General features: G+C 42.7%; 1 protein-coding gene and 2 pseudogenes across 1 annotated transcript in view; 1 reads left to right on the top strand and 2 right to left on the bottom strand.

Annotated features, from left to right (window-relative positions):
- Positions 1-24,337, top strand: part of KIF18A (kinesin family member 18A) — a 110,270-nt gene that overhangs the window by 18,852 nt on the left and 67,081 nt on the right. The window contains exons 10-12 of the mRNA XM_060261318.1: positions 12,320-12,482; positions 13,814-13,978; positions 16,188-16,309. Coding sequence (XP_060117301.1) covers positions 12,320-12,482; positions 13,814-13,978; positions 16,188-16,309 — 450 coding nt within the window. The remainder of the gene's footprint in view (positions 1-12,319; positions 12,483-13,813; positions 13,979-16,187; positions 16,310-24,337) is intronic.
- Positions 19,481-20,617, bottom strand: LOC132589455 (cytochrome b-like; annotated as a pseudogene).
- Positions 21,611-24,332, bottom strand: LOC132588874 (NADH-ubiquinone oxidoreductase chain 4-like; annotated as a pseudogene).

Here is a 24,337-nt window from a genome sequence, read left to right as displayed (position 1 = left end):
ATCTCCCTGCGCTGTCACTCTTGGCTACGGTCTACAGCTCTCCAGCCTGACACCAGGGCTTATGTCGAAGATCTTCATTTTGAGGGTGAAGGTCTTTTCAGTTCCACCACAAATAATGTCCTTCAAGAAATGGACAAAAGTATCAAGACCTCAAGGAACCTTGGTGTCCCTGCGTCTACTAGGGCTGGCAAGCCTAAGCAGTGGCACAAATCTTGGCCCAAGAGGCCTTATCAGAAATTTTCCCCTGACCAATCGTGGAGACCTCGCTCTTCTCAGATGGAGAGTAGATCTCTTTATCAGGGAAACAACAAGTCCAGGTTCACCTCACCTTCTGCAACCAACAAATCTAAGGGCTCCCGCCCTCAGAAGGAGGGCCTTTGACTTTTCTGCTGCACACACCGTCGCCCCTCTTTCTTACCACATCCGCCTCCATCACCATCTACCGGCTTGGGAGTTCATCTCCACAGACAGATGGGTTCTCTTCATCATAGCAGAAGGTTACAAGATAGACTTTGTTCAGGTTCCGACTCAGTCAGTGATTATTACCACACCTCTTTCCCCCCACCCCCAGCTAGAGGAAGTGAGCATCCTCTTGCAGAAACAAGCCATAGAACCGGTCCCGATAGCAACCAGGGGTTCTATTCTCGTTATTTCCTGGTTCCCAAACGGGATGGGGGATTGAGACCAATTATGGACCTTCAAAATCTGAACAAGTTTATCATGTACCAGAAATTCAGGATGTCTACTCTGCAAACAATCCTTCCCCTCATCAACCAAGGGGACTGGATGGCAACGTTGGATCTCAAGGATGCCTACTTCCATGTCAGCATCTATCCAGCTTATAGGCATTTCCTCCGGTTTGCGATAGGCTCCAACCATTTTCAGTTCAAAGCCCTTCCATTTGGCCTGTGTACTGCACCGTGGGTGTTTACCAAGATGATGTAGCCGCATATCTTCATAGTCGTTTTTCCATATATCGACAACTGACTCCTTGTGGCAGATTCAGAAGAGCGTCTATCCGGCCATATTGCAACCACTCTTGGTCTTTTTCACACCTTAGGTCTGCAGGTCAACATTTTTTATTTGTTTATTTATATTCCAATTTGTATCTCGCCCTTCCCACCGAAGCGGCTCAGGGCGGCTTACAACATATAAAATCTAGCATAGGTTTAGCTTTAAAACATCAATTTACAACAATTTAAAACAGTAAGATAATAAAACACTACAGCCTTCCAAAGTTTCCAGTGTCAGTTAGTTATAAGCCAGCCGGAAGAGGACTGTCTTGCAGGCCCTGCGGAACTGCCCAAGGTCCCACATGAAAAAGTCCCATCTCATACCATCAAGGACAGTTCAGTTTATCGGGGCTCTGCTAGACATAAACCTTCATCGTGCTTTTCTGCCTCAGCAAAGAGCAATGGACATTTTCAATCTTATCCATCTTTTTCAAAGTCGGAAATGGGGCACAGCACAACAGCTGCAGCGGATGCTGGGGCTGATGGCGGTGACTACCAGTGTGTTGCTGTTTGCGAAACTGCATATGAGGGGGCTTCAACTTTGATTCCTCAGAAAGTTTCGGCCTTTACGGGACTCGCCTCGAAAGAGGTTCATGATTCCACCCTCGATCCTTCAGGCCCTGAATGGTGGACATCCAGAGACAGCATCTGTCAGGGAGCTCCTTCCATCTGCCTGTAACAACAGTTACGATCACCACAGATGCATCCTTATAGGGCTGGGGTGCTCACATGGATTCTCTGTGTGGGGGGGGCCTTGGCCTCCACAGCTGACTCGTTGCCATATAAACTATCTAGAACTGTTGGCAATTCATTTTGCCCTTCGGTCCTTCTGTCCTCTGGTGGCAGGGAAGGCTGTGGCCCTGTTAACGGATAATACTACAGCCCTTTGTTATGTCAACAGGCAGGGTGGGACAGTCTCTCAACGGTTCTGTGCACTAGCAGTAGAACTGTGGATGGAGTGCCTGGAGCATGGCATCTATGTAAAGGCTGCACACCTTCTAGGAGTAATAATAATAATTTTTTATTTCTATCCTGCCCTCCCCGCCAAGGCAGGCTCAGGGCGGCTCACAACATAAAATACATTATACATCAGTTATACTTATAAAATCATGGTTAAAACAATTATAGATTATTAAAATTAACATTAACAATATGGTGCTATAAACAATAGGTCTTCAGTAGAATTCAGTAACTAAAAGCATTTTCAGCGGCACTTCCTAGCTTGTCATTAGTTGAAGGCTGTCTTGAAAAGGTGGGTCTTACAGGCCCTACGGAATTGATCTAAGCATCGTAGGGCCCACACCTCCTCTGGGAGTTGATTCCACAGCAGTGGGGCTGCGACAGAGAAGGCCCGATCCCGGGTGGCCTTCAATCTGGCCTCCCTTGGCCCAGGGACATCTGGTTTTTTCCAGCTGGTTTTTTCCAGCCAACCTCAGCGCTCTCTGGGGTACTCAGTCTGCAGTACTCAATCTGCAGGCGGATTTATTGAGCAGAGGAGCAGCATCTCCACACGAATGGGAGATGCAGTGGCGCTTCCTTCAACCTATGTTCCAGCTCAGGTCGATGTTTTTGCCACAGCCAGGAATTGGAAGTGTCCCCTGTTCTGCACCGGGGGGGGGGGGGGGGGCATGGATCCAGAGTTCTTGGGAGACAGCCTGATGTTACCATGGAACAGTTGGTTCCTGTACCTATTTCTGCCTCTTCCGCTGCTGACAAAAGTTGTCAACAAAATAGCAAGAGAGAAACCGAGGTGCACTCTAGTCACACCTTGGTGGCCTCGGCAGAACTGGTTCCCGATTTTGCTTCATTTAGCAAGGGGTTTTTTTATCAGTTCCCGGTGGAACCGGCCCTTCTGTCAGCCCAAGAAGGACACGTGTTTCATCACAACGTGCCTCACCTGAAGCTGACGGCGTGGTTCATCGACCCTGCGAATTTCTGAATAGTAGAAAGTTGTCTACCCGTGCTTCCTATGACAGAAAGTGGGGGAAGTTTCTTCATTTTTGGCTGACCCTAAAGTCTCACCCCAACGAGTGGGCCTACCGATGATTTTTGACTTTCTGTTGTCCTTGGTGGATGCTGGACTTTCCTTTTCTTCTGTTTAAGTTTATTTATCAGCAATATCATCATACTGTGAATCTGTTGAGGGGCATTCAGTCTTTGCTCATCCTCATTCGAAGCAATTTCTGAAAGGACTGGTCAGATTGCATCCTTCGTCTAGATCACCTCCACAGTTGTGGGATTTGCTGTTAGTCTTGGACAGGTTGACTCGGCGTCCCTTTGAATCAATGGCAACCTGTTCCTTACAGCTTCTATCCTGGAAGACTGCATTTTTGGTGGCAATCACGTCGGCATGCCGTGTAGAGAAGCTCATGGCTATGCGTTGTGACCACCCATATTTAGTTTTTCATGAGTCCGGAGTGTCGTTGGCTCCTGATGTTTCCTTTCTTCCTAAGGTGGTTTCCCAGTTTCACCTTAAGTTGGACATTTGATTACCTATGTTTTATCCCATGCCTTCCTTGGATGAGGAACGTCGGTGGCACACTTTGGATGTTAAGCGTGCATTACTTTTTTACTTGAGTCGTTCTAAGAGTTTTCGTCAGGACCAGCATCTTTTTGTTTCCTATGTTGCTCCTAGATTGGGTTCAAAAATTTCATCTCAGCGGCTTTCAAAGTGGCTTACTGAGACTATTAAACTGTGCTGCTTGCTGGCGAAGAAGCCGTTGCCTGGACCCATTCGTGGACACTCTACTAGAGCAATGGCGACGTCGGTGGTGTTCCTGAAGGGTGTTTCCTTGACAGACATGTGCAAGGCCGCCACTTGGGCCTCTCCTCATGCTTTCATGAAGCATTACGCTCTGGATGTGCATGCTCAGCAGAGGACTCGTCTGGGAGCTATGGTGCTGCAAGCTGTCTCTTCTGGTTGACCGTCTTCCCGCCTCCAGGTATGTCTTGCTTGCTAATCTCCCATGAGTGTGAAGCACAGAGACCACAAAGAAGATAGACAGGTCACTTACCTGTAACTGTAGATCTTCGAGTGTTCATCTGTGCATTCACACTACCCGCCCTCCTTCCCCACTGCTGGCGGTCTGCCTATGGTAGGGGCTTCCAGCGGTCAGAAAGGAACTGGCGGGATCCTCGCGCTGGCACCAGTGAGCATGCGTAATGGGACGCCTGCGCATGTCCACTGGTGCCGAGCGCGAAAAAATCCCAGGCTTTTTAGGTACCGATTCGGGGATCGGCGCGAGCACTCTATCCCATGAGTGTGAATGCACAGATGACCACAAAGATCTACAGTTACAGGTAAGCAACCTGTCTTTTCTAGGGCTCCCAGAAGTCCACCCCCAGCATTGCCTAGAAATTGACTGAATCAGTACCAGGCTGTCTGGGAAAACAAACTACCCTAATGAATGACCAATGGAAAAAGGTGGTTCATTTTCCAGTTTGCACAATGTGCGAGCAAACAAACTGGTTCAAAATGAACCATGAATCAACCTGATTTGTGCGCAAATTGTGATTCATGGATCAGTTTGTGCCCATCCCTAGTACAAACTACTGGTGTCCTGCATTAGAAGGAGGATACACAAGGACAGCTCCATTAGCCCCAAAACAGCATATGCTGAGGGAAATCTCACCTCCCTGGACTGGTCCTCTTGTCTCCACTTTTACTTCCATTACAGTCCCCACAGTGTCCCCCTTTTCCTTGTTTCTTTCCGTCACTCCTACCTTACCTATCCTTCTCCTTCCACCCATTTGGTATCCCAGACTTCATGCTGTTTCTCTCCAGTCGGCCGCCTCTCCCCCCCCCCCCCCCCAGTTTGTTCCACTGTTCTTCCTTCCTTCCATTCTGGATTTGCTTCCTCCCCCACCTCCTTTTCCTCCTTTCTCCTCCCCACACCCCCTTTTTCTCTCTTTTCCCCTTTTCCTTTTTTGTCTTTTCCTCAGCACTCACCTCACATTTCAAATGAAACTACAGCAATCACTTTGAATTACCCAGGTAACCACAGATAACATGGGTATGCAGTCGCCTAGGTATTTCAAAATGTCTATCAAGATCTCATGAGATAACCTCCAATAATAATAATAATAATAATAACTTTATTTTTATATCCCGCCCTCCCCCGCCAAAGGCGGGCTCAGGGTGGCTAACAGACATGGAATTCCATGATTCAAATAAAACAATGTATGCAGTTTTAAATATAGTCAGTTACATAATAAATTATTTAAAATAGATAAAATATATAAGTTAGGTGCTAAAATACAGTAAGTCATAATATTCACAAGATGGCTAGATGGCCACACATCACGTTAATCCGGTTCTATCTCGAAAGCAAGCTGGAAAAGAAATGTTTAAATTTCTGCATTTTAAAATAAATCTCTGTATTTAATTTTTTTTGTTTTCTCTCAAATTTGCAGAAGCATCACCCTTTTCTCTACCTTTATGTTGTATTCTGAGACCACGTCCATAGCTGCTCATATAGATGAAGGGTCAGCTCCATTAGCCCAAAAACAGCATATGCTGAGGGAAAGAATGGATTATCAATTTGATAATATTGCCTTAAGTTAGGGCTATTTGCGGCTTTTGGCTTTCTGAATATTTTTTCAGTAGGTATATGGAAGCAAGCATTGGCTAATGAAATCCATAATGTGCCCTTTGAGTTTCTCAGACTCTCCAGTGTTTGGGATCACTTATAGGCCTGGTGCTAATCAGAGTTAACACTCTTCTAATTCCACTGAAGTCACTGGCCTTATAAGGATATAATGGCTTAGGGCAGTATTGGAAGTCTTCAACAAGGGTTAAAAGGCAGGATATGACAGCTGTGTATACATGTGTCAGATCCTTCGCGGGTATGGTAAGATCAGGATTCTAGGTTTGACCAGTTGACTAAACATTGCACCCCAAAGTGCCAGTATGATGGTGGGGGATCCTTTCCTTGTTCAAAAGGGGAATAGTGACTGTGATAAGAATATGTTTCCATGAGAAAAATAAGCTGAAAATTATGTTAAGCTTACTTGCAATATTAATGTACGTAGATATTTGTCCTTTTTTTCTTCTCCCCAAGTGATTCTCATTGGCTTATGACACCATTCTACTCTTATTCATTTTATCCTCACAACAATATCCTGAGAAGTAGGTTAGGCTGAGAGAGTGCTGTTGGATCAAGGTCATCCAGTAAGCTTCCATGCAGAGTGGGGATTCAGATCTGAGTCTCCCAGCTCCAGGTCCAATACTTGAAATAGTGTACCATGCTGGCTTTAACAGCTGTACAACTTTATCCTTTGTATGTAGTAAGACATATTAAAGAGCTTTATATGTGTTTTTGCATTGTTGGAATAATTACAGCTGCAATTATCCATTTATAGAAATGATCCCAAAGGGAAGTTCATAGGTATTATTCACAATTAGGGGATGTGCATTCGACTCTATCTGAGCTGGAAAAAAAAGCCAGAAAATACCTTATTGGTATTTATTAACTATTCAGCCAGATATAGAGGGGGTATGGGTTTTCAGCTTTCAAGTATAGCCAATTCTGGATAATCATGGGGAAAAGTTGGGGTTATTTGGGAAAACAGAATAGCCACGATTAAACAGCATTTAAAGAGTGCACTGGGGGAAGCTGCAGCTTCATGAACACATTTAAAGGGACCACAACATCTTTGAATGCCTTCAGCTCCATTTTTGCCTACGGGATTATTATAGTCAATGACCACCATAGGCTATAATGGGGGATCTATGTGGAGGTCAGGGGGCGGTTTTTTGAGGTAGAGGCACAAAATTTTCCATGTATTTTTAGTGTCTCTACTCGAAAGATTTTCCAAGTTTCAAAAAGATTGGACCAGGGGATTCCCCCACCCTCCATTATTTCCAAGGTAGGGTAGGAGAAAATAGCAAAAAAACAGTGACTAATGTCAAACCAGAGAGTATCTGCAGAAGAAACTGAAGACGGAGCATTTTTGCAGAACCAGTGCCACTGTGGCAATGTCAGATCAACAAAAGCAAGTGGAGGGGTTTTCAAGCCTAGCACAGCTAGTGCATGAACAGAGTTCCCAGCAGAGCCAAAGCCCACTGTGGCAATGCCCGCTCAGCAAAATACAAACAAGGGAGGGTTCCAAGCCCGCCATAGCCAGTACATGTGCAGAGTGCTGAGCTGTACCAGTGCAATGTACTAGTGCCCAGCAAAACCTAGTGCCTTCCCTTAAATGCTTCCTTTTCTCGTCCATTGGAAACAATGGAGGATGGGAGGCTCTTCTTTGAGTATTTTGTACATGCACTGGTTCTTCTGGGTACTCTGTACCTGTGTTGGGCTTGCAAACCCCCTTTACTTGGATTTATTAAGATGACATTGCCACGGCACTAGTTCTTCTGGGTGCCTGTACATATGCTGTCTGTGCTATGCTTGCACCACCCACTTTGCTTGGATCTGTTAAACTGGCAATACCACAATAGCACTTGTTCTGCAGGGCACTCTGCACATCAGCTGGTTCTGCTGGACTTGGGAAAATCCCCTGCGCACACCCCTTCAGTATCTACTGCAGAGACTCCCTGGTTTGACATCGATCGTTGTTTTTTCTGCTGTTTCCCACCACCACCACCATTGGAAGCAATGAAGGGTGGCGGCTCCTTCTTTGAAGACCCATTGAATTGGACCCTTTAATCCAATCATATTTGAAACTTGTGGCGGGGGCATCTTTTGAGAAGCACCAGAAGTAATGCTGAAATTTTGGTGCTTCTACCTCAAAAAGCAGACCCCTAGATACCCCCAGATAGATTCCCCATTGACTATAATGGTTGCATATGGTATATGGAGCAGCAGGGGTGGGGGCGTGGAATTGGAATTTCCAAAAAATAAAATCTGAAAAACATACCAGTATTGGAATTCAGTTTTGTTTTCATTCATTGAAAGCCATACCAGTATTGGACTTCAGTTTTGTTTTCATTCATTGAAAACCATATCAGTATTGGAATTCAGTTTTGTTTTCATTCATTGAAAACCATACCAGCATTGGAATTCAGTTTTGTTTTCATTCGGGAATCCCATCCAATATATCTGCATCTGAAAAATCCCAAATTTATTTTTGTGCACACCCCTAATCACAGCATGTAACACATTTTTTTTAAATAATACAAGTTTCCCATGGTAACCAGCATTTTAATACTGTAACTGAAGATTTTTTAACCTTTCTGCTGAAAGCAAAGAAGGCCAAATAGTTGAAGCATGTGAAATTTAATTTATAATATTTTAGAGTTTATGTTGACAACATATTATAATTATCTGGCTGGCTGTATGTTTTTAAAGACACCTCCTCTCGATCCTGAATTACAGTAGTTACCAGTATTTTCAGACCCATGATTTAAGACTAGGCATATATAGACTGGAATGATGCCTAGATCAGAACACCAAAAGCCTAAAGAGGAAGCTCTATGGCTCTGTAGTAGAGCACCTTGCTTTGCATGCAAAAGGGCCTAAGTTTAGTCTCTGGTATCTCCAAGTTTCAAGAATCTTGGACAGCAGTCTGGGAAACTGCTCTTCATAGAATTATAGAATAGAGTTGGAAGGGACCACCCTAGGGCCATCAAGTCCAACCCCCTGCACAATGCAGGAAATTTACAAATACCTCCCCCTAAATTCACAGGATCAGCATTGTTGTCAGATGGCCATTTAGCCTCTCTTTAAAAACCTCCAAGGAAGGAGAGCCCGCCAACTCCCGAGGAACTCATCTGTCAGGAAGTTCTTCCTAATGTTGTACTGGAAACTCTTCTGATTTAATTTCAACCCATTGGTTCTGGTCCTACCTTCTGGGGCTACAGAAAACAATTCTACATCATCCTCTATATCAGGGGTCCCCAACCCCCAGTCTGTGGCCTGTTAGCAACCGGGCCATGAGTTGTATAATTATTTAATTATATATTACAATGTAGTAATAATAATAAGACGATGACACTGGATTTATATCCTGCCCTCCACTCCAAATCTCAGAGTGGCTCACAATCTTCTTTATTTTCCTCCCCCACAACAGACACCCTCTGAGGTAGGTGGGGCTGAGAGGGCTCTCACAGCAGCTGCCTTTTCACGGACAACTTTGCGAGAGCTATGGCTGACCCAAGACCATTCCAGCAGGTGCAAGAGGAGGAGTAGGGAATCAAATCCGGTTCTCCCAGATAAGAGTCCACACACTTAACCACCACACAAAAATAAAGTGCACAGTTGTATCATTCCAAAACCACTCCCCCCCCCCGGTCCATGGATAAATTGACTTCCACAAAACCGGTCCCTGGTGCCAAAAAGGTTGGAGACCACTGCTCTATATGACAGCCCTTCAGGTACTTGAAGATGGTACTTGAAGATTATATCACCTCTCAGCCTTCTCCTCCCTAGGTTAAACAATGCCCAACTTCTTCAACCTTTCTTTATAGGACTTGGTGTCCAGACCCCTCACTATCTTCATCGCCCTCTGGGCCCGTTCCAGCTTGTCTAGGGCCTTATAATGTGGTGCCCAAAACTGAACACAATACTCCAGGTTAGGTCTTATCAGAGCAGAGTAAAGTGATACCATCACATCACATGATCTGGACGGTATTCTTCTATTAATACAGCCCAAAATTGCATTTGCCTTTTTAGCCACTGCATCACACAGTTGACTCATGTCCAGCTTATGGTCCACTAAGACCCCTAGATTCTTTTTGCACATACTACTGCCAAAACAAGCCTCCCCCATCCTATAACCATGCATTGAATTTTCCTACCTAAATACAGAACTTTACATTTATCCTGTTAAAATTCATTCTATTAGTTTTAGCCCAGTTTTCTAGCCTGTCAAGATCATCCTGTATCCTGTTTCTACTGTAATTGCAACCCCTCCCAATTTAGTATCATCTGCAAATTTAATAAGCATTCCCTCTATTCCTTCATCCAAATCATGAACAAAACAGGATAGACCTTTGAGGCACTCACTTGTCTCTCCTGTCCAAGAGGATGAGGAACCATTCACAAGCACTCTTTGGGTGCGATCTGTCAACCAACTACAAATCCACCTACCAGGATCCAAACCACATTTTACCAACTTGTCAACAAGGATAGTATGTGGAACCTTATCAAAAGCGTTACTGAAATCAAGATAAACAATGTCTACAGCATTCCCCTGATCCAGCAAGGTAGTCACTTTCTCAGAAAAAGAGATCAGGTCAATCTGACATGACTTGTTCTTGAGAAACCTATGCTGGCTCTTAGTAATCACAACCATCCTTTCTAAATATTCCAGGACTGACTGATGATTTGTTCTAAAACTTTTCTGAGTATAGATGGCAAGCTGACAGGTCGGTAGTGTACCCAGAACCTCCTTTCCCCCCCTCTTGAAAAGGGGGCAACATTTGCCCGCCTCCAGTCTTCCGGCACCTCTCCTGTTCTCCAAGAATTCTCAAAAATAATAACCAGAGGCTCAGAAATTACATCCGCAAGCTCTTTTAGAACCCTTGGATGCAGTTCATCTGGCCCTGAGAACTTAGTTTCATTCAAAGAAACTACATGTTTATGTACTACCCCTATGCTTATCCTAGGTTGGATCTCCATACCCTTCTTATATGTTCTGTTTTTGCCATGTTGAGCACTGTTTCTCTCAGAAGAGAAAACAGAGGAAAAGTAGGAATTGAGCAGCTCTGCCCTCTCTTCATCAACGGTTACAATTTCACTTTCCTGCCCTCGCAATGGACCTAACATGTCTTTGCTCTTTTTCTTACTTTGAACATAAGAAAAGAACCCTTTTTGTTGTTTTTAGCATCTTTGGCTAGCCTAAGCTCATACTGAGCTTTAGCTTTCCTAACTTTTTCTCTACAAGCATTGGTTATTTGTCTATATTCATCCTTGGTTATAAGGCCCTCCTATTTCCTAAAGGAGTCTTTTTTATTTCTCAAGTCTTTAGAGAGCTGTTTATGGAGCCACCTCAGCTACTTTAGGCTTCTCCCAATTTTTTTCTTCTCCTAAGAATCGTCTGTGATTGTGCTTTCAATATTTCACTTTTAAGAAACTCCCACCCCTCTTGAACTCCCTTCTTAAGTGTTTCTGACCATAGTGCTCAATTCCTGCTTTTCCTCAGTCTTCTTTTCTGAGGGAAACAGGCGCAACATGACAAAAATAGATGGCTATTCCTCTTCCTGAAATCTTGGAAAGCTGCTATCAGTCAGAGGAGATACTGTCAGGTTTGCTGGACCAGTGATCTCACTCAGTATAAGGCTGTTTTGTATGTTCATATGAAAAGGGCAACTTTCCTCTGATGGCAACTTTCATAGTTTAGTTCAGTTTGAAACTTTGTTATTGCCTTTATCCCATGCCTTGTCTGTCTTCAGCTTCTTGTTTTTATTTTTTTCTTTGTATCCTTTTCAAGAGGTGGAAGGAGAGGTGCTGGTGCAAGCTACCTAAGGCCTGCATGAGTTTCACCTGTGTCTGAATGCCAATGCTTTAGAAATATCTCCTATTATTTCTTGGTCTATGCTGCAATTTCCCCACTTGCCTTTATCTTTTCCACATCATTGACATTCCGTTAGAAAGAAAAGAGTACACTGTTTTCTTTCTGACTGGACTAATATAGTGCCAGTCTTTGCCTTGGAGCTTCTGCCTTATTCTAGAAGAGGCTGGAGGTGGTATAAGTGAACCAGAAGCCACACAGTTTACTGTGCAGTGCCTGTGGCAGCCTGGAGTTAAAACACTTCTTGGCTATATCTTACGCTGGGGTTCTACAGATGGCTATTGTTCAAATACTAAAAGCACCACAGGGAAAGAATTTACATAGGCATTATGTTAGCACCTTGTTGTCAGAATCCCTATCTTTGAGATTCAGAATCCCTATCTTTGAGATTCAGTTCTGGATTAGCAGACCTGAATAGCAAGCTGTTAGCTGATGGCTCTCATCTGTGATTCACTGCCTTAGTTATGAATAGATAGCATCTGATGCAGTTTGTTTCCCTGAGAAGCCTAAGTCTCTATATAGGGACTTGTCCTAGAGCTTAGTCTGCAGATACAGACTTCATTTTTCTTGAAAGCTAGAATTACAGAAAATGGTAACAGCTTTTTCAAGAGTGTGCCAAGTATTGTACAATTTAAAATTTTCATATGCTGAGAAAACCAGGTGATCATAGGCGTGGGGTTTATTCTAGATAGCATTGTAGTGTCAAAAGGAACCCTAACACTTCAACAAGTTTTCATTTTTAAATTATTTTTGCTTTTCATTGTCTTGTAATGCACTTTACAAAAGGTAGTAAAACGTATCTGGTGTTTATATATCTGTGTCTTTTTGGTTGTAAATTTTGTGGATAGGTTTAGGCAAATTTTGAAATGTTTGTTCACAAATCGAGAAGAAATCAGGAAGGAGTGCCTCAAGCTGGAACTGCAACTGAGAGAAAATGTGTTAAAAACTCATTATCAAAAGCAGTGCCATGAACAAATTGAAATGGTGTGTTGTTCAGAGAGATTGGATAAGGTAAGCCATTTGTGTAGCCATTAAATTTGAAATCGGATGGTTCTGATCTAGTACGTTCAGCTGTATAGAGACTGCAATCAAATGTTGTTAGACAAGGCTATATCAAATCAGTATTCATCATTTTATTCGTAACTCTAGCTAGCCCCTGTATTTCTGTTTCTGGGTCCTATAGAAACTGCTGCCCTAGTAAGTCCCTTTTTTAAATCTGTCCCTCGTTCTTTCTTTCTATTGGCTTTTTCTTCCTGTCACTCTGCTGCTAGAACCCACTGTCCTTTTAGTTTGTTTTTTGGACCTTCTTCCTTTAATTGTGTGCCCTTCTTGACTTTCCCAAAAATTGCTGTTTCTACTCTTCTAGCCAGTACAAAGCGACTCCCCATCAAATCAACTTTTCAGTTTCCTTTCAGACCTTCCATTGTTTTTCTACATTCTGCTATTGATGCTTCTACCGCAGGAGTTAAAACATTAGTGACTTCTTAGCGGCTCGTCGATAACAATGAAAATGGGATGTCATCGGACTTAAGTGTGTGAGATAGAGAGATTTTGTTTGTTGGCATTGTACATTTTATTTTTGGCCCTTTTTCCTGTTTTTAATCATCTGTGTATTATTTTCCTCATATGATTTTATTCAAATGGATCATATATGTACATTTAACCGTCAATGGCAATCTTTGAAGGCCTGCTGTAAAATAATTTTGCATTGGTTTTCCCAAACATCTGTTTTCAATGGAGTATAGCTCTAACTTTCTTAAACTAATGGCAAAGATTGCTTGGGGGGCGGGGTTTCCCCCTACAAAACTAACCACATAGAAATTTTTCAAAAACAGAAAATTAAGGAAAATGCATTGGCAGATTTCTCCCCGCACCTTTTGGAAAGCTTTTGTGCTCTCTTCTAAACTTTTAAGTTTCAAAGAGCAGCATGTGAGCCATGTTTTCCCCTAAAGAGACTGAGAAAAAAATGTATTAATATGGAACCTGAATCATTTTTGGATACTGGCCTGCAACCTGAATGAATTGTTTTAATCAAGCTTATTAACAAGATTGGTAGATGATGCAAGTATGCACAGCTGCCATCAAAACCAGCAGCCCCCTCCTCTTCTTCCCCAGTAATGGTTAAGTAAAATGTGTGATGTGACAGCATCATGCAGAGTCTCCCTGAACCTGCAAGCAAGAGCCAATAAAGTAGAGCACTGGGGCTGGTCCCATATTTTGTTTTATGTTACAGGGAAGGAGATATCAGGCTCTTTCAACAGCAGCAATACATTTTCTGCAACATCTAGTTCTGTACTTAGCTTTATACAGATGTACTAAAAAATAAACTCGTTGTATTTCAGGCAACTGACAAACGGGATCACCGGCTTGCTTTACTTAAAGTGAGATGTTTGCAAATGGAGCAAAAAAAAGAGGAGAAGCTGAAACACTTTGAAGAGAACACTCATTGGTTGCATCGGGTAGAAAATGAAATGTGCCTCCTAAAACAAGATGGCCATATTCCTCAAGTAAACTGCTTTGTTTTCCCTTAGAAGATACAGATGTTCCAAGACTATCAAAGTTAAGAGCACACGCTCTTTATTCCACTCAACAAATAATGTATAATGAAATAGTTCCCAGTTTTCTCTATGTTGTGCTAAATGTAACCTAGCAATGGGCCATTAGGAATTGGTTGAGAGGTCAGCAGTACTCAATGTTGTATCAGGAGACAAAAAGGACTAGTACAGGGGTGGCCAATGGTAGCTCTCCAGATGTTTTTTTTTGCCTACAACTCCCATCAGCCCCAGCCAGCATGGCCAATGGCTGGGGCTGATGGGAGTTGTAGGCAAAAAACATCTGGAGAGCTACCGTTGGCCACCCCTGGACTAGTTGGTTTTCCTTGTTCTTGAGAGTAATCCAGCAGTTGGCTTGAAAAAGGGAAATGAAGAGATGCAGTTGGGGTAGGAGGCAGATTTGAGCTACTCCTTTACTCCTAACTACTGTTACTCCTTATGAAATGTCAAGATCCTTTCCCTAGTTGTCATCTTAATAATAATTTCTGTAGCTAATTAAATAGTGTTTTCTTTCTTCCTCTTAGCCCACTGCAATGGTCAGTTCTATTTATGTCTTCAGATCATCTTGTTTGTGTGTTTCACTACTTCTCTAAGTTCCCATGAGATATTTAACAATTTCCACATCAAGATATATAATAGTACAACTATAATAATAATAAACTTTTATTTATGTAATTACATAACAGATTGTATGTAATTTTTTGGGAATTTGAATGCATTAAAAAAATAGATGCTTCCTTTGTGACATATCAGGAGAGAGAAAGGAAAGGAAGAAAACATTGTTTTAATTATTTGGAGAACAGATGTCAACAAAATGAGTTTGGTGTCCATTAGTTTGCTGTCTTTCTTTAAAAAAAAGTTCCACTGAAATCTAATGCAGCGTTATACCTCTTGCCACTATTAGTGCAGTGGTACACATTCCACAGATCATGGAGAGCCACATTCACAATTCTCAGTAATCAAAAGAGCCACATGACTGCCATATGCTCTGACCCAAATAGGCACAGACAAGATTCTCTCATTTATTAGGACATACAAATCTAAAAGTACAAGAGCTATGCCAGTTATTTGCCCTTGCTGGTGATGACTGGAGTATTTACTCTGGCAAGAACGCCATCCTTTTTTGAGCCTTGGAGATAGTTGGAAAAATTTACCAGACTTCACATTAATTGTCAGATGTTGCTTAGCTTTTTGACTTTCTCTGTGACACAGCACAAGCCCCTGCTTAGTATTGGTATTCTGTTTTCTTTCTTTTTGGTTTTGTTTGTATAAGATGTCTATACTTCTAGATCAGTATTTGCAGTGGCACTTGTTTCTTTCAAGTACCACAACAGCTGTCTTCCAGCACTCTCTTTGTCTAACCTGGATATCTTCATGGTTCCAGCACCTGGGCAGGGCTGCCGCTCCACTTTTCGCCTAATCTTTCTTCTTGCCTTCCATTTCTGTTTGCATCTGTTTTCTGACAGACTTCCATGGCACAGGTAATTTCAGTCTTAAGAAAGGGCCCTTACAAGCACTTGTGTGGCTTGGGTCCATTGATGCAGGTCCACTTAGCAAAATTCTGCCCTATTCATCACCTCTGAAGTATTCTTTTTTCTTGGCTTTTTCTGAGCCTTCTACCACTCAAGCCTGGCCCCTGCTCCAGAACTAGGCGGCCTCTGACCTCACTGCAGTTAAGCGTGCTCCCACCCCCCTCTCCAATTACATCCCAGTATTAAACTATTCACTTTTACCTCTTTTGATTATTTAGCAATCCCCATTATTAGATGAAGTTTTGAACTACTTTAGCTGTTGAAGTAACATAATTACACTGTCACTTCCAAGACAGTGGCCTATATCCAAACACACATTCTGAAGGCATTATAACACTTAAGCTTTCTTAAGAGCAGGTTGAGATGTTCATCCCCCCCCCCCCCTTCCATGACCAACCCCAGTTTGCTCCTCCTTCTGTTCCTAAGGGTCACCTAACACACATACCTCCCACCTGGAACTTAGTTGGGTGTCTTGGTGGGCTGCAGTGAAAGGGGAGAATCAAAGTCAATTGCTACCCCTCTTAAGAATACTTGTGCCCTTCAGAAATATGTGGTTGGGTACAACTAATCAATATTAACTTTTATGAAAGCATATCTGTGTTGAATTTTTAGCTCTTTTTTCTCTTTCCAAGGAGCTCTTCAAAGATCTTCAGTGCTATAATTTGAAAATGGAAGTTAAAGATTTGAAGACTCAGATTGAATACATAAGAATTCTAGCTTCCCTCCAAGAGCAGCAGTATAAACAGACAGAAAAGTAAGTCTGCATTCCAGTGCCATATTTGATACTCCTTTGTATCTCTCTTGCGCTCTCTCTGTATGTGTGTACACACACACACAGCTGTTTTTTATGTAAGTGCTATTACCTGGCCCGTTAAGCTGAGGAGAACACAAAGCAGCAGTGTAGTGGTGAAGAGACAGGCAGGAAAGGAGCTTTATGTTGATGCTATATCTAAGACTGTATGTACTTATGCTCCAGTGCAGAAGTTCTGCAACCTCTGCCTGTGCCATTTGAAGGAATGGATTGTTTCTGAAAGCAATAAAACAGAAAGAGATGTCTCTTTAGGGTATAGGAATCTTGATTTAAATGTAGCTTAGCTGTTTCAGGATGACAGTCATAATAGTCAAATTCTGTACCCCCTCTTTAGTGTATTGTGTTGGTAGTGTCAAACAGCAAATTCAAAACATTATGGGGATAGTAGATAGTTTTTAAATGCTGAGAGGCGCAAGATGAATGTTCATCCCACATCTGAAAAAGATCTGGAAGAATAAGAGCACAACTAAGATCCATAATACTTTTGAGTCTAAGGATATAAGGCAAAGTAGAAGTGGATAGAAGTTTTAAAACAAGCTTAAATTGTTGTCAAGTTGTCTAGACCATAGTTATGGGTTTCAGCATATCATGCCTATGATGTCCCTCGCTGTATGGTAAAAATTAAGAACGTAAAAGTACATTTGTATCCTTTTAAAAAGTGTTCTAAAGTAGGATAATCAAAGAGAAACCTGGCAGGGTAAATGTAGCATCTTTGATGAGCTAAAGGTAAATGTAGCATCTTTGAGCTAAAGATTGTGAAGAACACAGTTAAGGCACAGGCTCCAAAAATATACTTCAGCTTCAAATACAGACCATTTTACTGTTATAGCTGAAATCTATACTAAGAAAGAAAAGGGAATACATGTTTGTAAGACTCCCAGAGCAAGAACCGCTAGAGATTAACAATTTTATTGTTACTAGTCCTTTTAGGATTAGTAGTTTTGGTATGAATCCGGTTAGTGGGGGGAGGCCTGCGAGGGAGAGTAGGGCTAATATTGTGGTTGTTAGAAGGATTGGTGAGTGGGTTCATGAGGTTCCTAGGTCGAGTAGTGTTTTGGATGAGGATGGGGCTATGGAGAGGAATATTGTTGTTGTTATGGCTATGTAGGTGATTATGGTTAGTGTTGCTAGGCTGGAGTTAAGGCATAGGGCTGTGATTAGTCATCCTATGTGGGAGATGGATGAGAAGACTATAATTTTTCATGTCTGGGTTTGGTTTAGTCCATTTCAGCCGCCTAGGAGGGCAGATAGGAGGCCTAGTAGTATAGTGCTTGTTGATAGGTGGTTGGCTAATAGGTATAGTAGTGTTAATGGGGCAATTTTTTGTCATGTTGAGATGATTAGTGCTGTAGTTATGGTGGTGCCTTGGAGGATTTCTGGGTATCATAGGTGTGCTGGAGCGATGGCGAGTTTTATTATAATAGCTACGGTGGCAGTGGGGGTGGCAAGGGGCGAGGAGGATTGTAGAATGGTTCAGCAGCCTGTTTGTCAGGCGTTTATTGTGCTTTCGAGTAGGATTAATGCGGCTGCAGTAGTTTGGATGAGAAAGTATTTTGTTGCTGCTTCGGTTGTTCGTGAGTGATTTGAGCGTATAATGATTGATAGGATACTTAGAGTGTTTAGTTCTAGACTAAGTCAGGCAAGAAGTCAGTGGTGGCTTGTTATGATGATGATAGTGCTTGTTGTAAGACTGGTGATTAGGACTGTTCAGATTAGGGGGCTCATTAGTATAGGAAGGGGTGGGAACAACATTGTCGGGGCATGGGCCTGAAAGCTTTTTTAGCTGACTTTACTAGGGGTCGTATAATTTTGGTAGTAAGCAAAGTTTTGGATTTTGTTGTACTGGTTCGTGGTCCGTTCGCCTAGGAAGTGAGAGGATTTAAACCTCTGTTGTGTACTCTATCAAAGCAGTCCTTGAGTTGTTCGGGCACACTTCCTTGGTTAATTTAGGGGCGGGGGAGTCCTGCTAGGGAGATTGGAGTGGAGATGTATAGTAGGCATGCAGCTAGGGTAAGTGGGAGGAAGGTTTTTCACAGGAGGTGTATTAGTTGGTCATATTGGAATCGGGTCTGATTTTGTGTTCTGTCGGCTAGTCCTAGTGAGAGGACAGGTTGTCTGGCGTTTTAGGGCTGATTAAAGTTTGGAAATTGTGTTTTTTTGTTAGAGTTAGTACTTTGTTTTGGAGGGGGTAAAATATGTCTATCAAGCATGGATGAATATGTCCCCATGGGTTGATGGGTGCGATGTGCATAGCACCGTAGGTTCAGCCACAACCATAATTGAATCCCGCGCCACCTTCGGTGGGGTGTGTCTGAGGGGAATATAAATAAGAGAACCAGCCGCCTGGCCGTGCGGGGTAGCTATGAGTATGAGGAGGCATGTAACGAATCCTAGCAGCCAAAAGTCTTGGAAAAAGCAGGGTTAGTCCCTCGTAGTTATATGAACCTGACGTAGCAGAACCAGAGGCCTTGGAAAGTGCCGTGAGGGGTCGACAACATGATCTGCGCTTGACGCTGGGGATAGGGTGTCGAGGTGGGCGGGTTGATGGTTTCTCCTTGTATGTACATAATTCAGTAAATAGTCTTTCAAGCATGAATATTTATTCTCAATTTAATTATCTTATAATTGTCTATCATTGAATGATTGTTTCTAAATAATATTCATGTAGTAGTAAATTTTATGTGTTTTATAGTTTCTTATCTTTTATTTATTTAATTTTATATGTTTTATAGTTATCTTTTATTCATTTTATTGTACTTTATAATATGCATGGGGTATATAATTAATGTTGATTATACATAGCAAATCTATAGAGCATTCTTATAATGTACTATATCATATGCATGGGGCAGACACTGCAACGACCTCTCGGAGCCCTTCCCAATAGGCACAGGTGTAAAGCAAGGCTGCGTTCTCGCGCCAACTCTCTTTACGATCTTCTTTAGCATGATTATAAATAGTATATGACTAAACGAGAAAAAATAGTTTAGTGAAAATTCTAGTTTTGGGGGCTAGAGATAAGGTTTATGGCCCTTTTTTTGACGAGTCCTAGAGGGGTTATCCCTATTTCTGGCTTACAAGGCCAATGTTTTGATGTTGAAACTACTGGGACTATCAGTTTAGTATGTTGTTTTCTAATTTATTGATTATGGGGGTGAGGGTGAGGAAAATTAGGAAGTAGAGGGCTGTGGCTAGTTGGCCGATTAAGATAAAGGGGTTTTCTACTGGTTGTGCTCCAATTCGGGTTAGAATTAGAATGGTTGCTGTTAGTGATCAGAAGAGTGTTTGTGTGAACGGGCGGAAGTAGGCAGCGCGGTGTTTTGAGTTGTGTGTCATTGGAACAAGGAAAAGGATTATAATAGATATGACTAGGGCCAGGATGCCTCCTAGTTTGTTTGGGATGGATCGAAGGATAGCATAGGCAAATAGGAAGTATCATTCTGGTTTGATATGGGAGGAAGTGACGAGGGGGCTGGCAGGCGTGAAGTTTTCTGGGTCGCTCAATAGGTATGGGAAGAATAGGGCTAAGGTTATTAGTGTGATGGTTAGTATTGTTGCTCCAAGCAGATCTTTGTATGAGAAATATGGGTGGAATGGAATTTTGTCTGTGCTTGAGTATAGGCCAGTTGGGTTGGTGGAGCCGGTTTCGTGGAGAAATAGGAGGTGAAAGAGTATTATTGCTAGGATGGCAAAGGGCAGGAGAAAGTGGAAGGTAAAGAATCAGGTTAATGTTGCATTGTCTACTGCGAATCCGCCTCAGACTCATTCTACTAATGTGGGGCCAATGTATGGGAGGGCTGAGAGTAGGTTAGTGATTACGGTAGCACCTCAGAATGATATTTGGCCCCATGGTAGGACGTATCCGACGAACGCTGTGGCCATGGTTAAAAATATTAGGAGTACTCCGATATTTCAGGTTTCTTTGTAAAGGTAGGAGCCGTAGTACAAGCCTCGGCCGATATGGAGGTAGAGGCAGATAAAGAATATTGAAGCTCTGTTGGCGTGTAGGTTTCGGATTAGTCAGCCGTAGTTGATGTTTCAAGAGATTTGTGCAACGGAGGAGAATGCGAGGGTAGTGTCTGCTGAGTAGTGTATTGCTAGGAATAGGCTGGTGATAATCTGAAGTATTAGGCATAGTCCCAGGAGAGAGCCGAAGTTTCATCAGGAGGAAATGTTTGTTGGGGTTGGTAGGTGGATTAGGGAGGCGTTGATATTTTTTATGATTGGGTGTGTTTTTCGGGTGGGAGACATTAGGGTTACTATAGTTGAAGTACAACGGTGGTTTTTCAGGCCTCAGGTTCTGGTTGTCCAGATGGTAATGTATGTCTCATTTAGTTTTTTTAATGACTGTGTGCTTTGTTCTGGGTTTAGTTGGGGTGGCGTCTAACCCGTCTCCATTTTATGGAGCTGGGGGGCTTGTTGTTGGGGCTTGGGGGTGTGTGGTGTTTTGGTTGGTATAGGGGGGTCGTTTATTGGGCTGGTTTTGTTCTTGATTTATTTAGGTGGGATGCTTGTTGTTTTTGGATATTCTGTAGCGTTGGCGGCGGAGCTTTATCCTGAGGGATGGGGGGATTACTCTGTTTTGTGGTATTTGGTGAGTTATGTTGTGATGATGGCTGTTGGTGTGTATTTTGTAGGGCTTTTGTGAGATGGGCTTTGAGGGGTAGAGGGTGTTGAAGGTGTGGGGGTTTTTTAGTTTGCAGGGGGATTTTTAGTGGGGTTGGGTTCTTATTTTCTGTGGGGGGTTGATGTTGTTTTTATGTGGCGGGGGTTTGTTAGCGCTTTTTGTTGTGTTGGAGTTGGTTCGTGGGTGGGAGCGGAGGAGTCTTCAGGTTCCGTAGAGGAGGGGTGCGATTAGGCAAGTGATTAAAAGTAGTATGGGCGTGGTTAGGTAGCTTTTAATTAGGCCGGTGGTTTGAACTAGGCTAAGTATAGTAGCGAGTTTTATGTTTTGGGCAGGGGAGGTTGAGTGTAGTAGGGGTTGAATTAGTGTTAGGGTTATTAGTGCTATGGTGGAGTAGAATAGTAGATTGGACACGTTCTTTCACTTGGAGTTGCACCAAGAAGTGGTAATGCCTAAGATTACTGGAGTACTGCTGTCCTTTGAAAGTTAGAGATGGCCAGGCGATTTGGCTCGGGGTGGTGAGTTGGCAGTTCACTGTGACCATCTCGGTTAGCAAGAGGTGCGGTGATCTCTATTATTAAGGCCATGGCTTAATATTTTTATTAAACTATGCTTATGTATTATGTAATGAGTGTTGGGTGAGTGAGTAGTAATAGTAATGGGGTGAGGTGTAGGGTTATGAGGAGGTGTTCGCGTGAATGAGCGAGGGTGATGGTTATATGTGTTTTAGTTTGTTTTGTGCGTTGTTAGGAAGATGTGTAAGGAGTATGTGGCTGTGATTAGTATGGCTGATCTGGTTAAAATGATTGTTATGTTTCAATTAAATAGTGTAATAATGATTATTAGTTCTCCTAATAGGTTGATTGTTGGTGGGAGAGCCATATTTATAAGATTTTAAAGTAGTCATCATGTGGCTATTAGTTGTAGAGCTACTTGTAGTCCTCACACTAGAAGAAGGGTGCGAGTGTGCGTTCGTTTGTAATTTGTGGTGGCTAGGCAGAATAGTATAGAGGATGTAAGGCCGTGGGCGATTATTAGTAGTATTGCGCCGTGGATGCTCCATGGGGTTTGAATAAGGAAGGCAGCAGTGACTAGACCTATATGGCTTACAGAGGAGTATGCAATGATGGATTTTAAGACTGTTTGTTGTAGGCAGATTAGGCTGGTTATGATTATTCCTCATAGGGCCAGGACGATAAATGGGTAGTGTATGGTTTGGGTTGTTGGTGTGAGGGTTAGGCAGATGATGCCGTATCCTCCTAGTTTTAATAGAATTGCTGCGAGGACTATTGATCCGGCAATGGGGGCCTCTACATGGGCTTTAGGGAGTCATAAGTATAAGCCGTATAGGGGCATTTTGACTAGGAAGGCTGTTATGCATGCGAGTCACATAAGGCTTGTTGGGTGAGGGGTGGTGTGTAGTGTGAGGAGGGGGATCAGTGTGTGGTCGTTGTTTGAGTGGATATAGAGTAGGGCAACTAGTAGTGGAAGGGATCCTGTTAGAGTGTAGAAGATAAAGTATGTTCCAGCATTTAGGCGTTCAGTTTGGGTCCCTCATCGAGTAATTAAAATCAGGGTTGGAACAAGAGTTGCCTCGAATAGTATATAAAATATAATAAGGTCTGTTATAGTAAATGTGAGTAGTAGTGTGGTTTGTAGTATGGCACATGTTGTAAGGAATATTCGTTTTCGACTGTTCGGTTCACAGGCTGTGAGGTTTTGGTTGGCAAGAATTATAAGTGGAAGAAGTCAGGATGCTAGGATGGACAGGGGGGTTGTGATGGGGTCTAGTATGAGTCATGTGTTTAATGTATAGGATTTGAGGTTAAGCGGCTGAGTGAATCATTTTAATATTAATAGGGTGATAATTATTGAGTAGGTGGTGGTGAATATGTGTTTGGTTGGTAGGAGTAGTATGGTTGGAGTGAGTATTATTGAAGCGGCTAGGATTTTTAACATTTTAGTAAGTTGAGAGCTTTAAGATGGTCTGAAGCGTGGGTTCGTGTTGTGGCTACAAGGAGGGCTAAGCCTGTGCTTGCCCCGCATGCTGCAATGGCAAGTAGGATAATAGGCTGAGTTGTAATAGTTGTGTGGGCTAGTGTTTGGGAGATGGTGGCGAGAGAGGCAAATAGGGCAAGTATTATTCCTTCAATGCACAATAGGGCGGAGATAAGATGTTTTCAACATAGTGCAAGGCCTGTTTTGCATCGTATAAATGTTAGAATAGGGGTAAAGTGGGTGATTGTCATGTTGGCAACTATGTGGTGCGCAGAATTTATTAAGTCGAAATTAATAGTTTTTGTTAAACTAGTGGCCATATTCTGCTCATTCTAGGCCTCCTTGGAGTCATTCATGAATAAGTCCGAGGATTAGTAGTGAGATGAGTAAAATTGTTCATAGTAGTGTTTGTGGCAGGGTTGTAGAGTTGATAGCTCAAGGGGTTGGGAGGAGTAGAGCAATTTCTAGTTCGAATAAGAGGAACAGGATTGCTACTAGGAAAAAACGAATGGAAAAGGGCAGGCGGGTAGTACCAAGGGGGTCAAATCCACATTCGTATGGGGAGAGATTTTCTGTGTCTGGGTATGTTTGAGGGAGTCAAAAGCTAATGGTGATTCAGATGGCTGTCAATAGTAAGGTGAGGGTAATAAGTAGAGCGAGTTTCATTTACCCCCTCCTAGGTTTGTCTAGGATTAAATGAGTGGAAAGTCCTTTGTATTATGTTGTACTAAGGGGGTAGGAGCCTCATCAGTAGATTGAGATATAGAGGAATAGCCATACTACATCGACAAAGTGTCAATATCATGCAGCTGCTTCAAATCCAAAGTGTTGGCAGGTTGTAAAATGATAGTTGATTTGTCATAATAGAGAAATGGTTAAGAAGGTGGTGCCAATAATAACGTGCAGTCTGTGAAATCCTGTTGCTACGAAAAATGTTGAGCCATATGTTGCGTCAGCGATAGTGAAGGGGGCTTCAAAGTACTCTATTGCTTGAAGTAGGGTGAAATAGCTGCCGAGTAGGATTGTTAGGGTCAGGGCTAGGGTTGCTTCTTGGCGTTTGTCTTCCGTGATAGAGTGGTGTGTCCAGGTAACAGTTACACCTGATGCCATAAGTACTGCAGTGTTTAGTAGTGGGACTTCGAATGAGTTCAATGGTGTAATGCCAGTCAGAGGTCAGAGGCTGCCTAGTTCTGGAGCAGGCTTGAGTGGTAGAAGGCTCAGAAGAAGCCAAGAAAAAAGAATACTTCAGAGGTGATGAATAGGGCTATTCCATAGCGTAGGCCGGTTTGTACTATTTTCGTGTGGTGTCCTTGGAACGTGCTTTCTCGGACGATATCGCGTCATCACTG

Source organism: Heteronotia binoei, chromosome 21, assembly GCF_032191835.1.
Source record: "Heteronotia binoei isolate CCM8104 ecotype False Entrance Well chromosome 21, APGP_CSIRO_Hbin_v1, whole genome shotgun sequence".
NCBI classification, from domain to species: Eukaryota; Metazoa; Chordata; class Lepidosauria; order Squamata; family Gekkonidae; genus Heteronotia; species Heteronotia binoei.
The sequence above is the reverse complement of the archived record's forward strand: the minus strand, read 5'-3'. Positions and strand labels throughout refer to the sequence as shown.